Raw genomic sequence first — 23,198 nt, forward strand, 5'->3', positions numbered from 1 at the left:
CAGTTGCAAGTGCCATGCTTTCACTAGTCTCTGTGTGAAGAGGTTTCTCCAGAATTCTTTATTGAGTTTACTGGTGACTAACATATTTATGGTTATTGCTGAAAAAAGAGACATGTTGAAGCTTTTTGTCTAGCATTCATCAGGACACTTCGTAAGAATACCAATATAAGGGGAAAACAACAATTTACATTGTATAAGAAGCTGATTGGTTGGCAAGTGGGCTCTGATTGATAGAAGCATTGCCATGGAAAATGCACCAATTGATGGTGACTGACAGTTAATTGCTAAGCATTGTTTGAAATTCAAACCAGGCAGCTTGACCCTGATTGGTCAAGGCATTGCCCTGAGGAATGAGTCAGCGAATGGCTGTCGCTTATTTTGTTTAGCTGAAACAGGTGCAACATGTGCACATGTTCTTTCTGTATGCAAAGAACAGGGCCCTGGGTATTAATATATGTAGCTTCCAGTACACACAAATGCTCAACAGTGCGTACCTGACTGACAATCATAAATTTGTCAGTGTAATGCTTCAGCACACTGAGGATGATTTAGCAAATATTGTCCAATTGTGGAATCACATCTAATGTTGGACACTGTGTTTTGAGTTTTGCAAACACAGGGTGGTTGGGTACAGTCTGTACCTTGTCCATTGTGAACAGCAGCTGGGACATACTGTTTGCTATGATCCACCAGTCTTTGGGACATAAGGCCTATATACCTAGCATCATGCTGGCACTGAGGTTCATATACCACATTACTCATTTGTATGATAGGCAGAACATCTTTTTGGCTTGACGGCAGCATCCTGTTATTGGCGAATGCCACCTCATGCTACTACTGCATAGTAGCAGTGTGAGATAGCTAGCTTCACCTGTTGCCAAATATTTGAGATGTGTTGCCTTTCCAGGGTAATCTGAGATAGACTGGACAGTTTTTAGGGCCAAAAGTGAAGGCCTCCGGCCTGTTCATGAGTTTGTGTGATATAGAGCGCAAAATGATCTGATCAGGGTAGCCATTATCCTGCTGGATGCCTTTGATGCACCCTACTTCAGCTTCAAGCTTGCATAGTGAGCAAATGGCTCGGGCCTATTTACAAGGTTGCCGATAAGATCAATCTTTTAGCGTATGGAACTGGTAGGCTTGCGGGAGACCATGGTAGAGAAACCCCTGGCAGATTTCTCAACTAGTATGTCAAGGAAGGGGAGTTCATTTGACTTCTCCATTTCGAAGGTGAATTTGAGTGCAGAATGGAACCCATTAAGACATGTAAGGAAATTATTACACACAGCTGCGGATTTAAATATAGCGATAGTATCATCCACATATTAGAAATGTGTGAGGGGCAGGAGGTTAGGTGTCATTCTATTGAAGACATATTCCTCATGGAACCCAACAAAGGTACTTGTGAGAGCTGGGCCTAGAAGGGATCCCATGGCAACACCATCTATTTGGGCATACATGGTGTCATTAAAACTGAACTCAACTGCGCGGGTTGCTGAGTTCATAAGTTCAATGAATACTGATTCACGTAATGGTGACAGGTCTAGATCACCATGGTATAGTGTTACAGCACAAATATTTATGACTTCCTTAAGTGGAACATTGGTGAATAGGCTAGCAATGTCAAATAAGCGCAGGGACACAGCATTGTTATCGATATGCAAGTTCTATATGGCCTTCTCAGATGTGAAGGAAGACTTCACTGTGTATGTGGAAAGCTTGCTCAAAAGTGGTTGTTAACAATTCGTCCAACTATTTGGCCAATTCATGTTGTGCAGAACCGGTCATAGAAAAGATAGAGTGTAAAGAGACATCACTTTACTGTTTCTTGGGCAGCCCATACATATGCGGACGCAGCAAGCCCTGAGGATGAATCCTGTCATATATATCACATGGCAGCTCATTGCACAAGGGTTTTTTTTTAGCTTACTTTCAAACAAGGCTGTCCGGTCATGTTGAGCAGCTGGTCCAATGGAGATGAACAATTTCAAACAATGCTTGGCCATATGGGATTTCAAGGTTATGAGACTCATGAGTCGTGAACAAACCTGCTGCTGTGTCGGCTTCACCATAGAAAAGAGAACACACTGATGATTGTTGTCATCCAGTTGCCTTGTGATTATTAGCTGTCCCTTTACTTGGCCAATTGTGCTGACCATGAACTCCACCCACCCAAAAAGACCCTCCTGCCACTTTGAGGTATCGCAGTTTTACATCAAATGTGTTGCATAGCTGAGAATCAAAGAAGATGCGCATAACATTTGAGACTCAATCCACCACCTTCTACCCTCCCCCATCACTCACCAACTTCCCCCAATCACCCTTGACCCACACAATATAGCCATTTTCCTCCCCTCTGTCACCCTTGAACCTCCACCCATTATCCTTGCACGCATTACCATCCACCTCAACATGCCTTCTCTCCCCTCTGAGCCTAGACCCGTTGCCGTCCTTGTGCCCACTATGACCCTGACCTCTCCCGTTATCCAAGCCACCTGTTTTGTCTGTTTCTGTAAACATCCCCATAAAACCTTCAGCTACCCAACTGTTACCCTGGACTGACAGGGAACTTAATTTGGAGGGGGAACTTAATTCTGGCGAGGTGGCTTCTTAATGAGCACGCATTACATGCTAATGCATGCAAAGGTTCTTCCCGACATTGTTCGTCAGGAAGCTCAACCTGTCTTTCGCCTGTCTTTAAAGTCCCGAGAACAGAATTCCTAAAGTTCACCCTGCTATTGGGAAACTGATTATTGGCTTCCTGCCAAATTAAGTTGCCCCACCCACTCAGCTTCCTGCTGATGGCGGGACCGGGAGATTCCACCCCGTGTGTCTGAATTGTTAATTTGTCTGGCCCACCTCAGATTCTGACTGATCTGTATGTTTCCAGCACTTTTTTTGGTTTTCTACAAAAATGCCCTCAGTTCCTTACGGTGACTCAATCTGCGCAGAGAATCGAGTCACAGGAAGCCAAAATGCTGATGAGTTAACAAAGATAAAATTATGAATTTTGCATATCAATATTTACATTCATTTATTTTATCAGCTATCATGTGTTGAAATAAAACCAATTGTATGTTTATGCAAAATTATTTCCCTTATGGTTCCTTAGTAGAATGCTAATTATGATCATGTATTGCAGTCAATATAAATGGTTGTGAGAAACAGTAAAGTGAATCATAATGTTACTGCAGCTGCAAAGAGAAAGAAAGACTTGAATTTATATTCCCGTCTTTCAAGACCTCAGACCGCCCCAAAGTGCTTTACAGCCAAATACGAAAAGAGATTAAGAAATGCTAAATGATGTTGTTTAAAGACAGCCATTGCTGAAAATATCAGACTCTGTAGCTTTGTTTTAAACCACAAAATTGTTTTCAGGCTATCACACAGAACACTGACTGTTGAGGTGTTTTAAAGTCACTGTCTGCTTAATGTATGCTAGTAACACTTTTATATTTGTGTGAAGATCATAATTTATTAAATAGAATACTGCAGACAACCAATAACCAAATCAATTATGTGAAACAGCAAATATGATAAATCTTAGACATTATGAGCTGCTCATGCAAATGTTCCTGAGGGGCTGTAAGATTCCAGAAGCAATCACACTGTGAAGTATCGTTTTAAAGTCCTTACCCTATAGCTGTGAACAACAGGATACATGAAGTAATGCTTCTCCTATGAATATGAAGGGCAAGCTATTCATTGTGGAAAGCAGCTGTGTGTGCTAAGTGCTTATTGAAATAAACAGTTAGTAACTCATAGTTACCAAGGAAAATAATTTTCCTTTATTTCAGAATATCCTTTTCTATTCAGTGGGAGTTAACAACCTACAAGGCAACATATAGAATTACACAGAAAGCAGAAATAGGCCATTCAGACCAAATGGCCCATGCTGGTGTTTAAGGTCTACACAAACCACTTCCCACCCCTCTTCATCTAAACCTGTCAGCATAATCTCCTATACCTTTCTCCCTCAATCTTATATCTAGCATCCCCTTAAATACTATTTGCTTTAACTACTCCATATAATAATGAACTCCACATTCTCACCGTTCTCTGGGTAAAGAAATTTCTCCTGAACTCTTTATTGGATTTACTGGCGACTAACTTATATTTATGGTCTCTAGTTTTGGCCTCCCCACCATTGGAAGCATCTTCTTTACGTCTACCCTGTCAAATTCCTTCATAATTTTAAGACTTCTGTGCGGTTACCTCTTAGTCTTCTATTTCCTAAAGAAAAGAACTTCTGCTTCTTTAGTCCTTACTGATAGTACACTGTAGCCCCTCCCATCCAGAAATCCATTATTCAGAAACACCAATTGTCTGAAAATTTTCTGAGCAGACCCTCAATGTCATTTTAGTACAGTACCTTGTGAGTAGAAGCAGGGAAGATACAGTATTTGGATAAGTAAAACAACTTTTATTACTCCTTATAATGTTTTATCACTGTTTTATGTTTCAGCTAAATATTTATATCTACAGTGTTTTCCGGTTCACATACTTGTGATTAGGCATTTTAATGTCATTCTGTAATCCAGTTCTAAAGAGTTCTAAATTGGGGGAAGGCCGATTTTAATAAGATCAGATATGATTTGGCCAGAGTGGACTGGGAGCAGCTACTTTTAGGTAAATCTGCATCAGAGCAGTGGGACTCATTCAAGAAGGAAATAGGGAGAGTACAGGGCCAACATATTCCAGTAAAGACAAAGGGTGGGACCAACAAATCCAGGGAACCCTGGATGTCGAGGGATATACAGGATTGGATAAGGAGAAAAAGGGAGGCTTATGGCAGATACCAAGGGCTCAAAACAGCAGAAGCCCTGGAGGAGTATAGAATGTGTAGGGGGGAACTTAAAAAGGAAATTAGGAGAGCAAAAAGGGGGCATGAAAAATCATTGGCAGGTAAAATAAAGGAAAATCCAAAGATATCTTACAAGTACGTTAAGAGTAAGAGGATAACTAGGGAAAGAGTAGGGCCCATTAAGGACCATAGTGGTAATTTGTGTGTGGACCTGGAAGACATAGGTAGGGTTCTAAATGAATACTTTGTGTCGGTGTTCACAAGTGAGAGGGACGACATGGGTATGGAAATCAGGCAGAAGGACTGCGATATAATTAAAGAAATTAGCATTGAAAGGGAGGAGGTTCTAAGTGGTCTGGCAGGCTTAAAAGTAGATAAATCTCCAGGCCCAGATGAAATGTATCCCAGGCTGTTGATTGAGGCAAGGGAGGAGATAGCAGGGGCACTGGCAATAATTTTCAATACCTCTCTGGCCACAGGGGAGGTGCCAGAGGACTGGAGGACAGCCAATGTGGTACCGTTATTCAAGAAGGGAGGAAGGGATAAACCAGGGAACTACAGGCCAGTCAGTCTCATCTCAGTGGTGGGGAAACTATTGGAAGCAATTCTGAGGGACAGAATTAATCTACACTTGGAGAGGCAGGGATTAATCAAGGACAGTCAGCATGGTTTTGTTAAGGGGAGGTCATGTCTGACTAATTTGATTGAATTTTTCGAAGAGGTGACCAGGTGTGTAGATGAGGGCATTGCATTTGACGTAGTCTACTTGGACTTCAGCAAGGCTTTTGATAAGGTCCTGCATGGGAGACTGATAATGAAGGTAAGAGCCCATGGGATCCAAGGCAATTTGGCAAATTGGATCCAGAATTGGCTGAGTGGCAGGAAGCAGAGGGTGATGGTCAAGGGGCATTTTTGTGATCGGATGCCTGTGTCCAGTGGGGTTTCACAGGGATCGGTGTTGGGTCCCTTGCTGTTTGTGGTATGTATAAATGATTTAGACTTGAATTGTTGGTTTGATCAGTAAGTTCGTGGATGACACAGAAATTGGTGGGGTGCTAAATAGTGAGGAGGATAGCCTTAGATTACAGGAGGATATAGATGGGCCGGTCAGATGGGCTGATCAGTGGCAAATGGAATTTAATCCGGATAAGTGTGAGGTGATGCACTTGGGCAGGACAAACAAGGCACGGGAATACACGATGAATGGCAGGACCCTGGGAAATACCGAGGGTCAGAGGGACATTGGTGTACATGCCCACCAGTCCTTTAAGGTAACGGGACAGGTAGATAAGGTAGTTAAGAAAGTATATGGGATACTTGCCTTTATTAGCTGAGGCATAGAATATAAGAGCAGGGAGGTTATGCTGGAACTGTATAAAACATTGGTTAGGCCACAGCTAGAGTATTGCATGCAGTTCTGGAATCCGCATTATAGGAAGGACATGATTGCACTAGAGAGAGTGCAGAGGAGATTTACCAGGATGTTGCCTAGGCTGGAGAGTTTTAGTTATGAGGAGAGATTGGATAGACTGGGGTTATTTTTCCTGGAGTAGAGGGGATTGAGGGGGGACATAACTGAGGTGTATAAAATTATGAGGAGCATTGATAGGGTGGACAGGAAGGAACTTTTTCCCTTGGTGGAGGGATCAATAACCAGGGGGCATAGATTTAAGGTAAGGGGCAGGAGATTTAGAGGGGATGTGAGGAAGACTTTTTTTACCCAGAGGGTGGTGGGAATCTGGAACTCACTGCCTGAAAGGGTGGTAGAGACAGAATCCCTCATAACATTTAAGAAGTATTTGGATGTGTACTTGTGATGCCCTGGCATACAAAGCTATGGGCCGAGTGCTGGAAAATGGGATTAGAATAGTTAGGTACTTGTTTGACAGGCGCAGACTTGATGGGCCGAAGTGCTTTTTTCTGCGCTGTAGACCTCTATGACTATAACAATGACTAATCCAGAAAATTTCAAAATCCAGAAATGACTTGTTCCCAAGCAGTCCAGACTGGAGAGGTTACAGTTTATAACTTTTCAGTTCTGCTGTCATTCTTGTAAATATTTTAGCACTTTCTCCAGTGTCTCCAGATCATTTTTTAACATTAAAGCCAGAACTGTGCAAACCACTCCAAGTGTGGTCTAACCAAGATTTTATACAAGTTTAACATAACTTCTCTGTTTCTCAATTCTATCTTTCTAGAAATGGACCCTCGTGCTTTTATTGCTTTCTTAATGGCCCTATTAACTTGTTCTGCTTCTTTTAGTGACTTATCTATCGGTACCTCTAAACCCCTTGGCTCCTCTTCCTCAACTAGTCTCTTAGAGCCAGATTTTCACGGTGTCAGAGTGACTCCGGAGACCTTTAAAAACGGTGGATGGTGCTCAGGTGCAGAAGTGCCGCCCCATTTGTGACAGTGTGGGAGTCATGAACACTCTTGAAGGGCAGATAAGGTCCAATTAAGTGTCCTGATCTGAAGTATTTTAAGAACCCTACTTGAAAAAAACAGGCTTAAACTATTGGTGAGAGTTGGTAAAAATAAGTCTGCTAGACTGCTTTGATTGACAGGCCATCTGGTGTAGGTTAGAAAAAACATTACCATCTGTTGGCGCAGTTTCAATAGAATTCATTGTTGACATTTCCAAAGGGCTATTATTATGTCATTATGAATACTTGGCTGAGTTTCAAAGGTTACAATTATCTCAGCAAAGGGTTCTGAGTTCACTGATCTGACCTGAAACATAAACTCTAGGCGGAATCATCCTCTCCCATTGGTGGCGGGCATCATGGCAAGCCTCAGCGGACAATATGGCGGGAAGGCCAAAAATTAGTTTCACGCTGTCGTGAAACACGTTTGCAATCATCCATTCCCCCAGTCAATGGCAGGTCGTGTTTCCCACTGTCGGACGTCAGGAACTTCATTGGGGAGGCAGTGGTGTAGTGGTATTGACACTGGACTGGTAATCCAGAAAACCAGGGGTAATGCTCTGGGGACCCGGGTTCAAATCTCACCATGGCAGTTGGTGGAATATGCATCCAAAAGAAATCTGGAATTAAAAGTCTAATGATTACCATGAAACCATTGCCAATTGTCATAAAAACCCATCTGGTTCACTAATGTCCGTTATGGAAGGAAGTCTGTCGTCCTTCCCTGGTCTGGTCTCCATGAGACTCCAGACCCACAACAATGTGGTTCACTCTTAAATGCCCTCTGAACAAGGGCAATTGGGATGGATAATGAATGCTGGCCGAGTGAGCGAAGCCCATATCCCATGATTGAATTAAAAAAAGCATCTGCATATCATTATACGCCCAGGTTGCCAGAATCAGGCCCCCACATTAAATTTACCTCTCACGTTTGGCAAGAAAATACGTCGGCGCAGAACACGTCTTGCAAGTGTGAATGGGAGTTTTTTCATTGCCAAGTGTAAGTGAGCGAGCGCTGTATTATATTGCTTAAAGTTTAATTTTTTCTCATGCACACAGACCTGAGGTCTGTCCTGGTGGATACTAGTGAGTGGGTGAGGTGGCATGGGGGTATCAGGCATGGGGAGTTGGTGGAGGACATGAGTTGACATGGACAGCCCATGGTGAGTGGCATGGGAAGGTGACGGATGTTGTAATATGCCTTTAAGCGATAGCAGGATGCCATCGCTTTAAGGGAAGTGCATCATCTGATTCAGTCTCGGTTTCACTTTGGCCTGGAGCAGAGCACAAACATACAGCTCTGCAGCTCTGATGTCTTCAAGATTCCTGTCCATGTGTATATGTTCACATGTGCCTATGATTAATAAATTAACCCACAACATGTGAATCCAATCCCTCATGAGTGATTGATGCTTTTATATCATTATAACATGCGACAATGGAGGCGATGTGGTGTGAGTGGTGCGGGTTATGGGGCCTAATATTTTCTGAAAGATCTAGGACAAAGTCCCGGTTTTCTAATCAGCCTGCCTTGGCATTTGCCCGCCCCTGTGGCCGCTTATGATCTGCTTCCAGGGGCCGACTCTATTGCTCTCTCTCGCCTCTCCAGAGTGAAAATTTGGTCTAACAGGGCCATTTAAACCGAGGCAATTCTGACGAGTTGGGAACTTTTCCAGCTTGAGCTACCCGCCTGGGTAGTGAAAATCCAGCCCTTATTTTCCAAGGGGTATGCGGCCTCCCTATTCATACCACCAAAATGCACCAACTCATATGTATCTTATGCTGAAATTCATTTGTCAATTACACATCCATCCTGCAAGATTATTAACATCTTCTTGCATATTGTTCCAGTCCTCCTTATTGTAATAAAAGCCCCAATTTTCTGTCGAGATTGCACTTCCAGTTCTGAGCCCATATCTTTAACGTAAATGGTGAACAGCAGTGGCCCCAGCATTAATCCTTGTGAAACACCACTCCCCATCTTTTGCCAGTCTGAGGGCAGAAACTTCTGCCCTTGTTAACTGCATGTTTGGAGGTGGGACGGCATTTAATTGGGTGGGAGGGTGGTGGGTGAGCACCCCACCCCCCAATTAAGTATAGGGTGGGAAAGCCTGTGATGGGCCTTCTTGTCCTGCTGCCAATTGAGGACATTAAATGGACAATTAATGACCATTTAAGGGCCTCATCCTGCTGCCGCTAGTAATAATCCAGCTGCGCACGGGTCTGTTGCCATGCGGGGAACACGACAAATATCAGGCTGCTTGTCATCTCCCTGGTGGAGGGCGGGGTGGCAGGGCTCAGCGAGGCCACTGAGAGCCACTCCCTGCTCTTGCTGCCTACACACCCCGAGCCTGCAACCCCCACCCCGTGAAACCCCTCCCATCATTTCCTGGCCTGTGTTGCCACACGATCTTGGCCCTCCGGTTGCTATTGTTCTGGCTGGAGCCACTACTTCCCTGGTGACGCTGCTGAGCAAAAGAGCTGCTGGCGTCTGTTGGCTGGCAGCTCTTGGTAGATGAGAACTCTGTCCCAGGGTCCTGATCCTGGGGAAAGGGCTGCCGGAGGCCTCTCAACTGCTTGGTTGGCTCATGGTTTGACAGGCCTTCCCCAAAGGAGGCAACATGGGTCTCTTGCTGGCTCTCCAGCCGGTAGGCGAGACTCCCATCGCCTCCAGACAAGATTCTGTCCTGAGTAACTATATCCTTTATTTTACTCTCTGTTTTTTGTTTTGCAGCTGACTTGCTTTTCAACTTGTTGCCCCTGACGTTAGTCATGAGTCTACTGTGCGTTATCATAACAAAGGCTTTTTGAAAATCCAATATATTATGTTTACTGCATTACCCCTCTGCTCTTTCTGTTAATTCTTCAAAGAATTTAGTAAGGTTGGTCAAGCATAACTTTCACTTTTGAAATCTGTGTCGACTAATTTGATTATAATTTAGGTTACTATATAAATAGACATATGCAGGAAGAACTCACCTTCAGGTTAAAGGTAGCATCATTGCAGGAATGTAGGTGACCAAAGAAAGTTTGAGCACACAGTCCCTGCAGAAGAGAAAAGAAAATACTGTATGAAGTGCTTACTCAACTTTTCAATTATTAATTCGTGGCTGGGTTGCAGAAGTTAAAATAAATCTATAATTATACTTAAAGTGTGCTGCAGGACACATGACCGAAAGAACTTTGCTTACTATTACGTAGTTAGATTTCAGCATCTTTTAATTCATACCTTCGTAGGGTCCCATCTTTCAGAGGCTGTGTTGCTTGCTTGCACAAAAGAGTGTAATTTGCTGTCTTGTCTGCAATCGTTTCCAAATGATAAATCTCAAAGGAACCGCTGAATGCAGCATTAGATGCTAAACCTGGTCAGTATCTTTGGAGAGTCATTAATGAAAGTACCTGCGTCAAACTTAATTGAGTTTATGGTCTGACAATGAAATAAAAATTTCATGAATAGTGAACTTGAAAAGCTCTCAGTATGTTCTGGAGATGAAACAGAATTCTTCAAAGACCTGCAGAGCATTAAAATATCACCTAATTAAATACAATTCCAGCATTCGGCTTTAGCAACTCAAGAGGTGATTTTAACCTTGGTGGTTACAATCGCCTGAGAGGCTTACCTAGAATTTCATAGACTTTACAGCACAGAAACAGGCCATTTGACCAAAATATCCATGCTGAGGTTTATGCTCCACATGAGCCTGCTCCCAATTTACCTAACTCTCTCCATTCTTCCTAATTTCAACATCTGCTTACATGACAAAACTGCACATAGAAAGGTCAGAACAGTTCAGCACGAGAGAAGGATATCCAAACCTAAGATTACCCATTCCCCTATGAGTACAGGACCCTCCAAATTCACACACTGAGGAAACAGAGGGAATAGCAGAGAATGGCATCAGCAACCTCACCCAAACTCATGGATAGTATCATCTTTTACTTGTTGTTCATTCTCTCCCTCATCACACACTCACTCATTCAGTGCCTGGAATAGAAACATACACTACCAGAACAGAGTAAAATGCAATTATTTTGTCAAGTGAGAAGTATTTAAAGAGCTATTTTCCTGCCTCTCAGCTGGGATAGACCACTCTCAATCCTTCTCCAGTCTGTCCCTCTGTATTGTCAGCTGTGACTACACTTTTTACACTAAGGCCAGGATTTTTTGGCTCCATTAGCGCTGGGTGTCGGTAGGGGGAAAGGGAACAATATGGCGAGAATGACAAAAATCGGTTTCTTGCCATCGTGAAACCAGTTTGCGACCGTCTGCACCACCCGTCAATGACGTGCCGCGTTTCCCACCGCCGCATGTCGGGAATCTAATTTCAATACTTTAGCTTCTCATTATAAGTCATGCTCACCAGAATCATCCTCCCACGTTGGCTCATCCCGTGTTTCACAACTGTACATAAGCGACGTGCAGCTGTTGAAGTGTATCCTAGGGTGTCTGGGGTCACTAGCTGATCTGTGCAAGAGGCCTCAAGATGATGAGGGCTGAGGAGGCAGTCTCCAGGGGAGATGAGGCCAGATGGAGATGTGAGGGTGTGTGTGAGAGAGTGAGTGGTGATGTCCCTTGAGCTGGCAGTGAGTGAGATGCCAGTGAATGTGTGATGGCCTTGTGAGTGTGTGAGTTTAGAGTGATAAGATGGTTGACTTACCCTGGCGGCACAGATGAGATCATTCATCCGTTTTCTGCATTGGATGGCCGACCTCTTGTGTGCAGCATTGGCACTGACCACCTCTGCCACTGTCTCCCAAGTCAGAGTGGTGAGACTGATGGGCCTCCTGCGGCCAGAGCCGGGGTAGAGGACATCGCAGCGAGCCTCCGTGGCATCCAGAGTACATCTCAGGGATGTGTCACTGAATTGGGGGCTGCAATTTTGGGACCATGTCTTCACTGGAACAGTCCTGGGCTGCAAGCATTGTGAAGTGTGTGCATTGTGGCAATTTAAATATGGTTCTCTGCATGAGGAAGTGGCAGGGTAATGGCGTGGTGGGCAAATCGGAGGCCACCTGCCAGTGAGATGGCTGTATTCTGTGGCTGCATAATTAATAAGCCAGAAAAGGGACAATGCAGCCCGAAAACCTGCCATTGTGGCCGATGGGTAAAACAACTTTTTCCCGCCCACTACTGCACTTTGTGCAAACCTGGGACGATTCTGCCCTAAGAATTTTATTAGCTCTAATTCACTTTGGGACATCCTGAGGTCATGGGAAGTGCCATATAAATGCAAGTCTTTCCTTACTTTTCACTCTTCGTGCAGAACAAGCTGAATTATTGCAGGATGGAGTTCTTAAGAAGCAGTGGAGGACCCCCAGCAATGTAGGAACTGACAGCAGTGGAGGAGACAGCCACTGATATCAGCACCTGAGGCCCACCAGGAAGATACTAAGAAAGCAGCTGTAAAGAGACACTTAAGCTACTGTAACAAAAACAGAATTACCTGGAAAAACTCAGCAGGTCTGGCAGCATCGGTGGAGAAGATTTCAGTTAACGTTTCGAGTCTTCATGACCCTTCGGCAGAACTGAAGCATAGTTAGGAGAAAGGTGAAATATAAGCTGGTTTAAGGTGAGGGGGCGGGGGGAGAGAGAAGTTGAGGGTGTGGTGATTGTGGAGATAAGCAAGCAGTGATAGGAGCAGATAATCAAAAGATGTCGCAGACAAAAGGATCAAAGAGGTGTTGAAGGTGGTGATATTGTCTAAGAAAAGTGCTAATTAAGAATGGAAGACAGGACACTCAAGGTACAGCTCTAGTGGGGGTGGGGTGGAAAGACTAACAAAGTTTTAGTTTTAGATTTAAAAATAATGGAAATAGGTGGGAAAAGAGGAATCTATATAAATTATTGAAAAAAAAAGGGAGAGGGGAGAAACGGGGTGGGGATGGGGGGAGGGGGAGTTTAAGATCTAAAGTTGTTGAATTCAATATTCAGCCCGGAAGGCTGTAAAGTGCCTAGTCGGAAGATGAGGTGCTGTTCCTCCAGTTTGCGTTGGGCTTCACTGGAACAATGCAGCAAGCCAAGGACAGACATGTGGGCAAGAGAACAGGGTGGAGTGTTAAAATGGCAAGCGACAGGGAGGTTTGGGTCTTTCTTGCGGACAGACCGCAGGTGTTCTGCAAAGCGGTCGCCCAGTTTGCGTTTGGTCTCTCCAATGTAGAGGAGACCGCATTGGGAGCAACGAATGCAGTAGACTAAGTTAGGGGAAATGCAAGTGAAATGCTGCTTCACTTGAAAGGAGTGTTTGGGCCCTTGGACGGTGAGGAGAGAGGAAGTGAAGGGGCAGGTGTTGCATCTTCTGCGTGGGCATGGGGAGGTGCCATAAGTGGGGGTTGAGGAGTAGGGGGTGATGGAGGAGTGGACCAGGGTGTCACGGAGGGAACGATCCCTACGGAATGCCGACGGGGGGGGGTGAAGGGAAGATGTGTTTGGTGGTGGCATCATGCTGGAGTTGGCGGAAATGGCGGAGGATGATCCTTTGAATGCGGAGGCTAGTGGGGTGATAAGTGAGGACAAGGGGGACCCTATCATGTTTCTGGGAAGGAGGAGAAGGCGTGAGGGAGGATGCGCGGGATATGGGCCGGACACGGTTGAGGGCCCTGTCAACGACCGTGGGTGGAAAACCTCGGTTAAGGAAGAAGGAGGACATGTCACAGGAGCTGTTTTTGAAGGTAACGTCATCAGAACAGATGCGACGGAGGCCAAGGAACTGAGAGAATGGGATGGAGTCTTTACAGGAAGCGGGGTGTGAGGAGCTGTAGTCGAGGTAACTGTGGGAGTCGGTAGGCTTGTAATGGGGTGTCTATTTCCATTAGGAAATAGAGATAGCTTAAGCAAGTTGAATTTGTATTTGTGGGTTAAAAAGGTGAAACCTGGGATCTAGTTTCATTTTAGAGTGGAGACAGCAGGTCTATGGCTTTGTTTGTGTACCTCCATTCTAATGAGATTTTACGACTCTTGAAGGCAAGTTAAAACAAACACAAGGTAGAAAAAACTGTGCTGTTGCCTCACAGCTGAGGTCCAGAGAGAGGGAGCCACAGGGACAGAGAAAACCAGAAAGGCATTTTTAGTTCAATTGAAGCCAGGATTCTAGGGAGGCTGGACAGGAGACGGAACTGCAAGGGGCAGATTCTAAAAACCAAAGAAGAAGATCCCCAAAACCAAGGAGTGGAACAGGAAAGGTCCCAAGAGGACAGTTAGTCAAAGGACAAGGACAGGATCCTGGAAAAAGTCCTGTTTAGTGAAGTCAAAGGGGAGGAGTACAGAAAGGCTGTAAGCTTAAAGGGAGAAGCTACAGGATGCAGATTTAAAGCAATATAGACTTGTGAGAAGCCAGAAGAACCAAGGGGACAGCCGAAGGTCTGTAACTCTTTACTATGGGCATGTGAAGCAGTAGTGTTCTGTTGGCATGGCTGAGTGTTTAAGGGAAAGTGCATGGAAGGCAAAGCTTGAATGCACGTAGCGATCCAGGGGAGAGGAACATGAGAAGGAGAGTTCAAAATCCTGGAGATGAACTCTTGTGGAAGGTGTCTGAGAGAAAGCATCGATTTGGGAGAAGATTCCAAAGCGAGTTCTTTGAGAGTGGAAATTGGAAACCCTTTTGTGAAAGACGGAGTTCAGTGAGATCAGTTGGCTCACGGTGTGACAAGCGTCTAGGGGGAGTTGTCGAGGGATCTATAGCATCTGTTTAGTGTGGCATCTGTCACTTGGCTTCAGAGTGTGATGTACCTGACCACAGGTCACCTATTGGTTTATGTGGACTGTGTACTTACTGTTAACATTAGATAATAAGATAGCTTTTATAATTTGCGTTGTCCTTACAAATCTGCATATATCTGTGAAGGTATAGTTGTGGATGAAGGAATATTGTGATATAGTTAGTCTTTTCTTGTTTAATAAATGTTTTATTCTTTTGTTAAAAGTTCATCAGCTGACTCCTGTATCTCTGTTCAGTAGCCGCCCTCTACGTTTCTAAACAAAAAGTAAAAGTTAGGATCTATCAAGGTGGGGTCCACCCTGGGATCTGACTTGTACAGTAGTAACATCTGCTGGGATCATTACAATTGAAGTGGAGAGAGCTGAGGAATTTAATAGATTTTAAAAAAATTATGGAATTTTTTTTTAGAATGAATAGGGATATCAAAGCAAGAGAGAACAGTCAGTTCAGATTCACCAGAATGTTCTCCGTTAAGCAAAGAAGGTTAAGAGAAGATCTAATTGAGGTGTTCAAAACTATGAGGGGGTTTGACAGAGGAAATCAGAAGAAAATGTTTCTAGTGACCGGAAAATCAGTAACCAGATACAAGATAATTGGCAAAAGAACCAGAGGGGAGATGAAGAGAATTTATTTTACTCAGTGAGTTTGTATGATCTGGAGCGCACCACCTGAAAGGGTGGAGGAAACAGGTTTAATAGTAACTTTCAAAGAAAGCTAGATAAATACTTAGAAGGGAGAAGTTGACAGGGTTGCAGGGAAAGAGCAGGGGAATGGAACAAACTAGACCGCTGTTCCAGTGCAAGATTTTACCAGGTTGTGGGTGGCGGAAACATAGGAGGGGAGAGTCAGTAAAATAGCAGGCAGCCATCTCAGAATGGTTCCCTGATACTGTCCTGCCACTGGCTAAGTTTCCCAGGAGTGGGCAGGGAGGCATTTTGGCTGCCTGCTCCACAGAATTGGGCAGTTGGTTTGCAGAATTAAGGAATTAAAATAGAAAATGCTGGAAAAACTCAGAAGGTCTGGCAGCATCTGTGGAGAGAGAAACAGAGTTAATGGGCAGAATTTTGCCCTCATCAGGTGGGCTGGGCGGGGGGGAGCAGGAGCAGTTGGGAAGCCGACCACCACCTGTGATTGGGCGACAACCGCGATTTCATGCTGGCAGACCAACTAAGGCCCGTCCAGCGTGAACGCCGGCTACAGAATATTTGAGAAGGGGCTGGGGCCTGTCAGCCACCGGGTCCAATGGCGACCTGGCGGCCGGTTCAAAAACGGCGCCCGCATTGGAGTGGCTGCAATGACATGGCTGCAAATGAAGATGTAGACGCCAGGCAGGAGGTGAGGTTGGCTGGGCACTCAGCTCCTTGTTTTTCCAATGGGTGCCTCGCCACCTTCCTGGGAGGAGGAGGCCACTGCACCTCACAAAGAGGGCATGGGAGGAGGTGGCACCCCGGGTGAGCAGCCACGGCGTGGTGTGGCGCACCTGGGTATAGTGCCAAAAGAGGTTTAATGACCTTTTGCCTTCAGGAAGGGTGAGTACCGTGTTGGCATGGGTCAGTGTGCTGAAGTGTTTTGGGCTGGCCATCCCCTCGTGGAGCTCAGGGGTGTTAGAGTCTGAGTGCCAAGTGCCAATGATACCAGAGGGGGTGAGCCCTGGCTGCTTTGACTGAGTGCCTTAGGGCTCAAAGGCCATGACTTGGATGTGCCCTGCAAGGTGTTCCTCAGCTGGGGTTGGCCAAGCTGCAATGGCGCTGAAGGTAGAGAGTGGACTAATCAATGTTCCTCTGTCCTTTCAGGAGAAGACATCGCATAACAATATTGAGAGGTCACGGACTGGCAGAGGACCCCCACACCTCCTTATTGTCTCCAGATATGAGCAGGAGCTCAAGAGGCACCAAACACCTCGGTCAATCGGCTGTGGAGAGGCCGGGGTGTCAGACGAAGGTAAGAGTGCAGTGCACTGAGGTGAGAGTTTCGGATGATGCAAACAATCTTTTGTAGTCTCATCATTGATGGGAGCCTCCAGACTGGATTCCTCATTGATCATTGAAAGACGATTTCAGCATGATGCAGATCTCCATTGTCTCAGCAGGGTGCCTGGCATGCACAGTGACAGTGTGATGACTTAAACTAATGACATGTCCTTCTTCTCCCTTAGATCTGCCTCCAACCAGCCAATCGCAGGACCTCCAGGAGCTACCCCTGATACCGGAGGACCACCATGCTCCAGAAGCACCTGTGTCACACCCACTCTCTGAACCAGGCACCAACGCTGATACCAGCATTTTGGTGGGCATTAGTTCAGTGGCTAGAATCTCGGTGCACATTGGTGAGGGCACTTCACACTTGCTTGAGGTGCAGGCGGAGGCACAGGGTGCCAGAGGACTGCTGGAGACCAGGATGATGCTCAGTTGAAGGCTGATGATGCGCCTCTGGAGCCATCCATTAGGCAGTAGATGCTGGTTGTCCAGGGGGTGTACAGGAGGATCCGGCAGAGATCCATGAGGATATATATGCCATGGTCTCTGTCATGGAGGAGTCCCTGCAGAGCATCAGCACTGCGTTGACCCTCATGGCCAAGTGCAACGCCTCCTCCATGGAGAGAGTGGTGACTCTCATGGAGAGTCTGCTCCAGGGACAGAATCAGGGGTTCCTGGGGTTGGGCTCAGGCCTGCAAGCCCTCACACAGGTACTGACCCCAGGAGGTCAGTGTCCATGTGTGAAAAGGATGAGGCACCCAGTATCCCAGCTAGATGCCCAACCATCAATGGCAGGCAGGGAGGTCAACAGCGACCTCACATTGGCGCATGAGCTGCTTGTTGTCCCTGCGGGCTTCTCTCAGGGCGCTCCGGATGACGGCAGCAGCTCCTCCACCCCTCTGCCAGTGACCATTGCAGAGGCTGCGGCAACTGGAGAGGTGCCAGCCATGGCACTGTCCGCTCCCTCCCAGGCTGGGCCATCACAGGCTAGACAATGACCGCATGGTCATCAAGGCCAACAAGACAGCAGAGTGAGCCTGCTGTCTACAATGCCATTGCCAGTGAGGGGGGTACTGGTCGTAGCACCCATAAACGTTTAAAGCACTTTAAACAGCGCAAGAGGGACTGGTCACGGGTGATCTTTTGTTCTCCCATCTTATTTTCCTTTTTTTAATGGTGTGACCATCAACACCTGATATTGTTCTGTTCGTAATCTGTGAGTGTCAACATTATATGCTTCGTTTCTTTTGTAGGTGCAGGGTACGCCAATATGTAATGCTGGCCGTGGGTGGCTCAAAACATTTTTGCACAGGCACTAAGTGAATCTTGGGGACAACGGAAAGGGTTGTTTCTGAGATTCTGGATGGAGGCAGCAGCCCTGGCATGACGTGGGAGCGGTGGGAGCGGTTACCGAGATCTGGCTTCACGCCCTCAGCATTCTCCTCGCCATGCTCCTCTTCTGACTCACTACTGGATTCATCCTCTGTGGCCTGTGGAGCTGCATCAAGATCCTCTTCCTCCAGTGGGTCCTCCCTTGCCAATGCTAAGTTGTGGAGAGTGCAACATGCAACCACTATCAGTGACACCCGCTCTGGGGGGTATTGTAATGCTCCCCCTGAACGATCCAGGCACCAGAAGCGCAGCTTGAGAAGACCTATGGTCCTCTCCACCACTGCCCTTCTGGATGCATGGGTCTTGTACCGCTGCTCTGCCTCTGTTCTTGGGTGGCAGAGAGGTGTCATGAGTCACCTTTTCAAGGGATAGCCCTTGTCACCCAGCAGCCATCCATCCAGCTGGGTTGGAGCACTGAAGAGCCTCGGCACCTGCAAGTGTCTCAGGATATACGCATCATGGGAGTTGCCAGGATACCTTACACAGATTTGCATAATCTGCATCCTGTGGTCTCACACTATCTGCGCATTCATGGAGTGGAATCTCTTCCTGTTAACTAAGGCATCTGGCTGACCTGCTGGCATCTTGATGGCCACATGCGTGTAGTCGATGGCAATATCCACTTTTACAGAACTTCTGTCAACTGCTTGATGTAACTGTGGACAGCTGATTGAAAAATTCCACAAAGATTCCTCACTGAGCCCTGGAAAGAGCCAGAGACATAGAAGTTAGGGGCCACTATGACCTTCAGAGCCACTGGCATGGGATGTCCACCCACACAGTCAAGTTGATCTCAGGCCCGATCATCTGAAAAATGGAGAGCACTGTTTTGCTTGAGAGGCACAGCCTCCTTCGGCATTGCATCTCGGATATATTGAGGTAGCTGCAGTGCCGTCTATAAGCCCTGGCAGCAGGATAGTGGCATCTTCTGTGGCCCCTGCCGCCTTGGTCTACCTGCTGGCCCTGTGCCCCTTGTGCCTGCGCCTCTCCTCCCACAGGTCCCTCCCCTGGAAGCTGCATTAGGACACCTGGCCTCCTCTCCCTTCTGCCTCTCTCTTCCTTCTCAGAGGAGGTGCCTCCAGCAGAGACCACAATCCCCATTACCAGGGTAAGGGAAGGCTATCTGATACCTGGAAGGGTGCACATGGTCCGAACGCTCAGGGGGCCTTGAAAAAAGCAATGAGTCCTGAAATGACGCGTGGAAATGCTAAGAATGAAGCCCGGAACAGAGGTGAAGCTGCCAAGAAACGAGAAGCAACCAACAGCAAACTATCTCCAAAACTCCTCATTGGCAATGCTGTTGATCCTTTTTATCCCACTCGTGGATGAGCTTTTGCAAATTGTGGGCTGCCCGTCTGCCCGTTTTGCCCGTGCAATGAGTGAAAAATCACACGGGCAAAGTTAAATCGTCATCAATTGATTGTCAAGGGCCTTAACTGGCCTCTTAATTGATGGCCGGCATGGCTCCAACTCCCGCGCATGCCCGCCAACCGAAATATCAGGCAGGTGCGCGATGATGATCGGGACACTCACCCAACGTCATCGCATGTCATTTTACGTTCATTCGGGTCGGTCGCACGCCCGCCCAACAAGCAGAAAATTCTGCCTAATGTTTCGAGTCCGTGTGACTCTTCTTCAGAGCTCTGAAGAGGGGTCATACCGACTCGAAACATTAACTCTGTTTCTTGCTCCACAGATGCTGCCAGACCTGCTGAGTTTTTCCAGCATTTTCTGTTTTTATTTCAGATTTCCAGCATCTGCAGTATTTTGCTTGCATAATTAAGGCCCCAATATTAGCCATTTTATAGGTCTGGCAGTATTTTGCCAGCAGTGGGGTGATCCCCATGTGTGGGGAGGCTGCCAGCTTCACAGCTTCATGGAGGTGGTCTCTCTGTGGCAGCCTGGAGTCTCCATAGCCCAAAGAATGGGCCGTGGGTATGGATAGGGAAGGCGCCCACCTACTGCCCCAATGGGCCATCTGGAGGGATTATCCCTCTGTCCTGTGGGGCCTACCACTGTCAGCTCCATAAATTTAATTTTTATACACCTGTTCAAGGGCACTTCCATTTGAAGGCCCCTCAAAGCTCTCCTGCCTGCCTCAGTAACACCCATCTCTCCCGGTGGCACTGCGAAACCAGAGCTGCCAACCCTCATGGCCTGGCATATCCCTGACTCCACCACTGCCACCAAGCTAAGGGACAAACACTAGCTCAATGACGAGTGCAGGAGGGCATGCCAGGAGCAGCACAAGGCATACCTAAAAATGAGGTGTTAACTTGATGATACTACACCACGGGACTACTTGTGCCAAGCAGCATAAATAGCAAGTGATAGACAGAGCTAAGCAATTAGCTTGATCTCTTAATACCTTCCTCTTTGTCCTCTCTTGGCCGAGACCTCTGATGATGTTTCTCAGTGCTCTTCCTGGGGTTGTGCATACCAACTGGCTGTTCTCAAACAGACTTTATACAGTTCCGAAACTTAAAATGGCTGCTATCCCAAACTGTCGAATCACACTTCCATATTAGCTATTGAGTTGGTCCCAGCCTGGGGAGCTGTCCCAGGCTGGGGACAATCTTTTTAGCTGAGGTAATTAACCTTTTAAGTGTCCCAGCCATTAACTTGAATGGTTCCCTTTCTCCCAGGTTTAAGAAGATAGGATAGGAAAGAGCTGGTCACACCTCTGAGCAAGCCACAATGAGCTTCTGTTTACTCTTGTGGAACTGGAACTTGAATTTAAAATGTCTTCACATATCTTGTTATGTCTACCTGTAATCCTTCTAAAGCTTGACCGCCTTGCAGTTGAAAAAGGCTGGTGACTTTTGGCAGCCGTCTTTGAGGCTCCTTATGTCCATTTAAAAGGAAGATTAGCATTTTTTTAACAAAATATCTATAAAATCACAACTACATATGTGTGAAACTGTGCACTGGGGCAGCAACCCTTCTGTAGCTTTCCATCTGACAGCCTCTGACCTGACTTTAACTCTACACTTTTTCCTCAACCTTTTCCGACCCACCTCAGTCCCTGGTAGTTGCAAGAAGGAAGAAAATAGAAAGGTCCGATAATGTGTTTGCTTTTGCAGTTGATCATTGGATTACTCCAGATCTCAGTATGGAGAATGGCATGAAAAATGAGTGAGTGTGATATACAAGAACTGATATGTCTTAAATGATTTTCCATGCCAATTAAAAACTCTAAAAAAATGCGTGGTGCTGTATATGCATGCACTTCAGAGGGACTGTGGCCTAGAAATCTTTAAGCATGAAGAAGGTGGTGGGGGGTGAGGGGGGAGGGAAGGTAGAGGACAGTAACCACTGACTGTAGGGGGGAGGGGCGGTAGCTCATGATCTCTGAATATGGAGACAAGAGGACTCCTCCACTCCCTTTATGCCTACCATATTGGAGGCTTAGGGAGGCATTTAATTCTCAAAGAATGGTCACTGTATGGTCAAATGACCACTAAATTCGATGCTGAAATGTCTATCAGTATAGAGTGCTAGGACAGAATCATCCCAGATTTGCACTAAGTGCAGGAGTGAGTGGGAAAAACAACACTTTGCCCACTGGCCGCAATGGTGGCTTTTCACGCCGTATCATTCCAAACACGCCGTATTAATTATGCATTGCCGGGACACACGCTGTTTCAATGGCGGATGGGCTCCGATTCACCTGCCGCACCGTCATCTCGCCGCTTCAACACGCCAGGCACCACATTTAAAGTACAGCCGCCCTCAGTGCTTGCAGCCCAGGACTGCCGCAAAGAAGACATGGCCCCAAAAGGCAAGAAGACTGCAGCCCTTTTGGATGCCATGGACGTCCGCTGTGATGTCCTCTACCCCCGCTCTGGCAGCAGGAGGGGCAGCAACATTATCACCTCCGGCTTGGTAAGTAATGGCAATGGTGATCAGTGCCAGTGCTGCACAGAAGAGGTTGCCATCCAATGCAGGTAGAGGATGAATGATCTCATCTGTACCACCAGGGTATGGCAATCATTTCATCACTCTAAACTCACACACTCAAGCCCATCACACATTCACTGGCATCTCACTCACTGCTAGCTCAAGGGACATCACCACCCATTCTCATACACATACTCTCACGTGTCCATCTGGCCTCATCTCTTCTAAAGACTGCCTCCTCAATCCTCACCATCTTGAGGCCACTTGCACAGATAAACATGTGCCCCACACACACACACACACACACTCTGGGATACCCTCCTTCTGCAGTACAGCCCTCATCCTGCAGCCTCTTCCCTTGCCTGAGGCCACTTCACCCCCTTCCCCAAGCAAGCCCTAGTCCTGCAACCATTGATCACATTGCACACATATGGCTGATCTGCTAGGTAGAGACCTACCCGTGAGCCCCCCCTAAAAGTGATGTCATGCTGCCTGTGAAGCCCTGGCGCTGATGACTGCGAGTGCTGACCGAAGCAAGGTAGGCAAACAAACCTTGAAGTCCTGAGTGAGGTGCAGCCTGCAAATTGTACGCCTTATATGTTCTGTTGTGAAACACATTGGTGTATTTTCCCACGGACGTGGGTGGATGATCTAGTGGTGGGGGGCGGGGGCATAACTCCAGCAGGCTGGCCTTATAATGATATGCAGATGTAATACAATGAATTTCCCGATGTCTGATGGCAGGGAACGCAGCCCGCCATCGATGGGCTGAGCAGATGTTCGCAAATTGGTTTCAAGACATTGTGAAACCGATTTTTGGCCTTCACGCCATATTGTCCGCTTGCGCCACAGAACACGCCCGACACCAACGGCCATGGAAAATCCTGGTCCTATTATTATTATTACACAGAAGAAGGTCCTTAGGCTTTGACTCTATGTTGGTCTCTGTACAGCAATCCTCTTAGTCCCATTTCCCCACTCTATTCTT

The 23,198-nt window shown here is 46.5% G+C and overlaps 1 protein-coding gene across 1 annotated transcript in view; it reads right to left on the reverse strand.

The window, feature by feature from the left end:
• Positions 1-23,198, reverse strand: part of spag16 (sperm associated antigen 16) — a 1,278,115-nt gene that overhangs the window by 267,766 nt on the left and 987,151 nt on the right. Inside the window, exon 14 of the mRNA XM_078551570.1 lies at positions 10,207-10,272. Coding sequence (XP_078407696.1) covers positions 10,207-10,272 — 66 coding nt within the window. The remainder of the gene's footprint in view (positions 1-10,206; positions 10,273-23,198) is intronic.

The sequence above is a fragment of the Cetorhinus maximus genome, chromosome 11, assembly GCF_964194155.1.
Source record: "Cetorhinus maximus chromosome 11, sCetMax3.hap1.1, whole genome shotgun sequence".
In the NCBI taxonomy this organism is placed as follows: domain Eukaryota; kingdom Metazoa; phylum Chordata; class Chondrichthyes; order Lamniformes; family Cetorhinidae; genus Cetorhinus; species Cetorhinus maximus.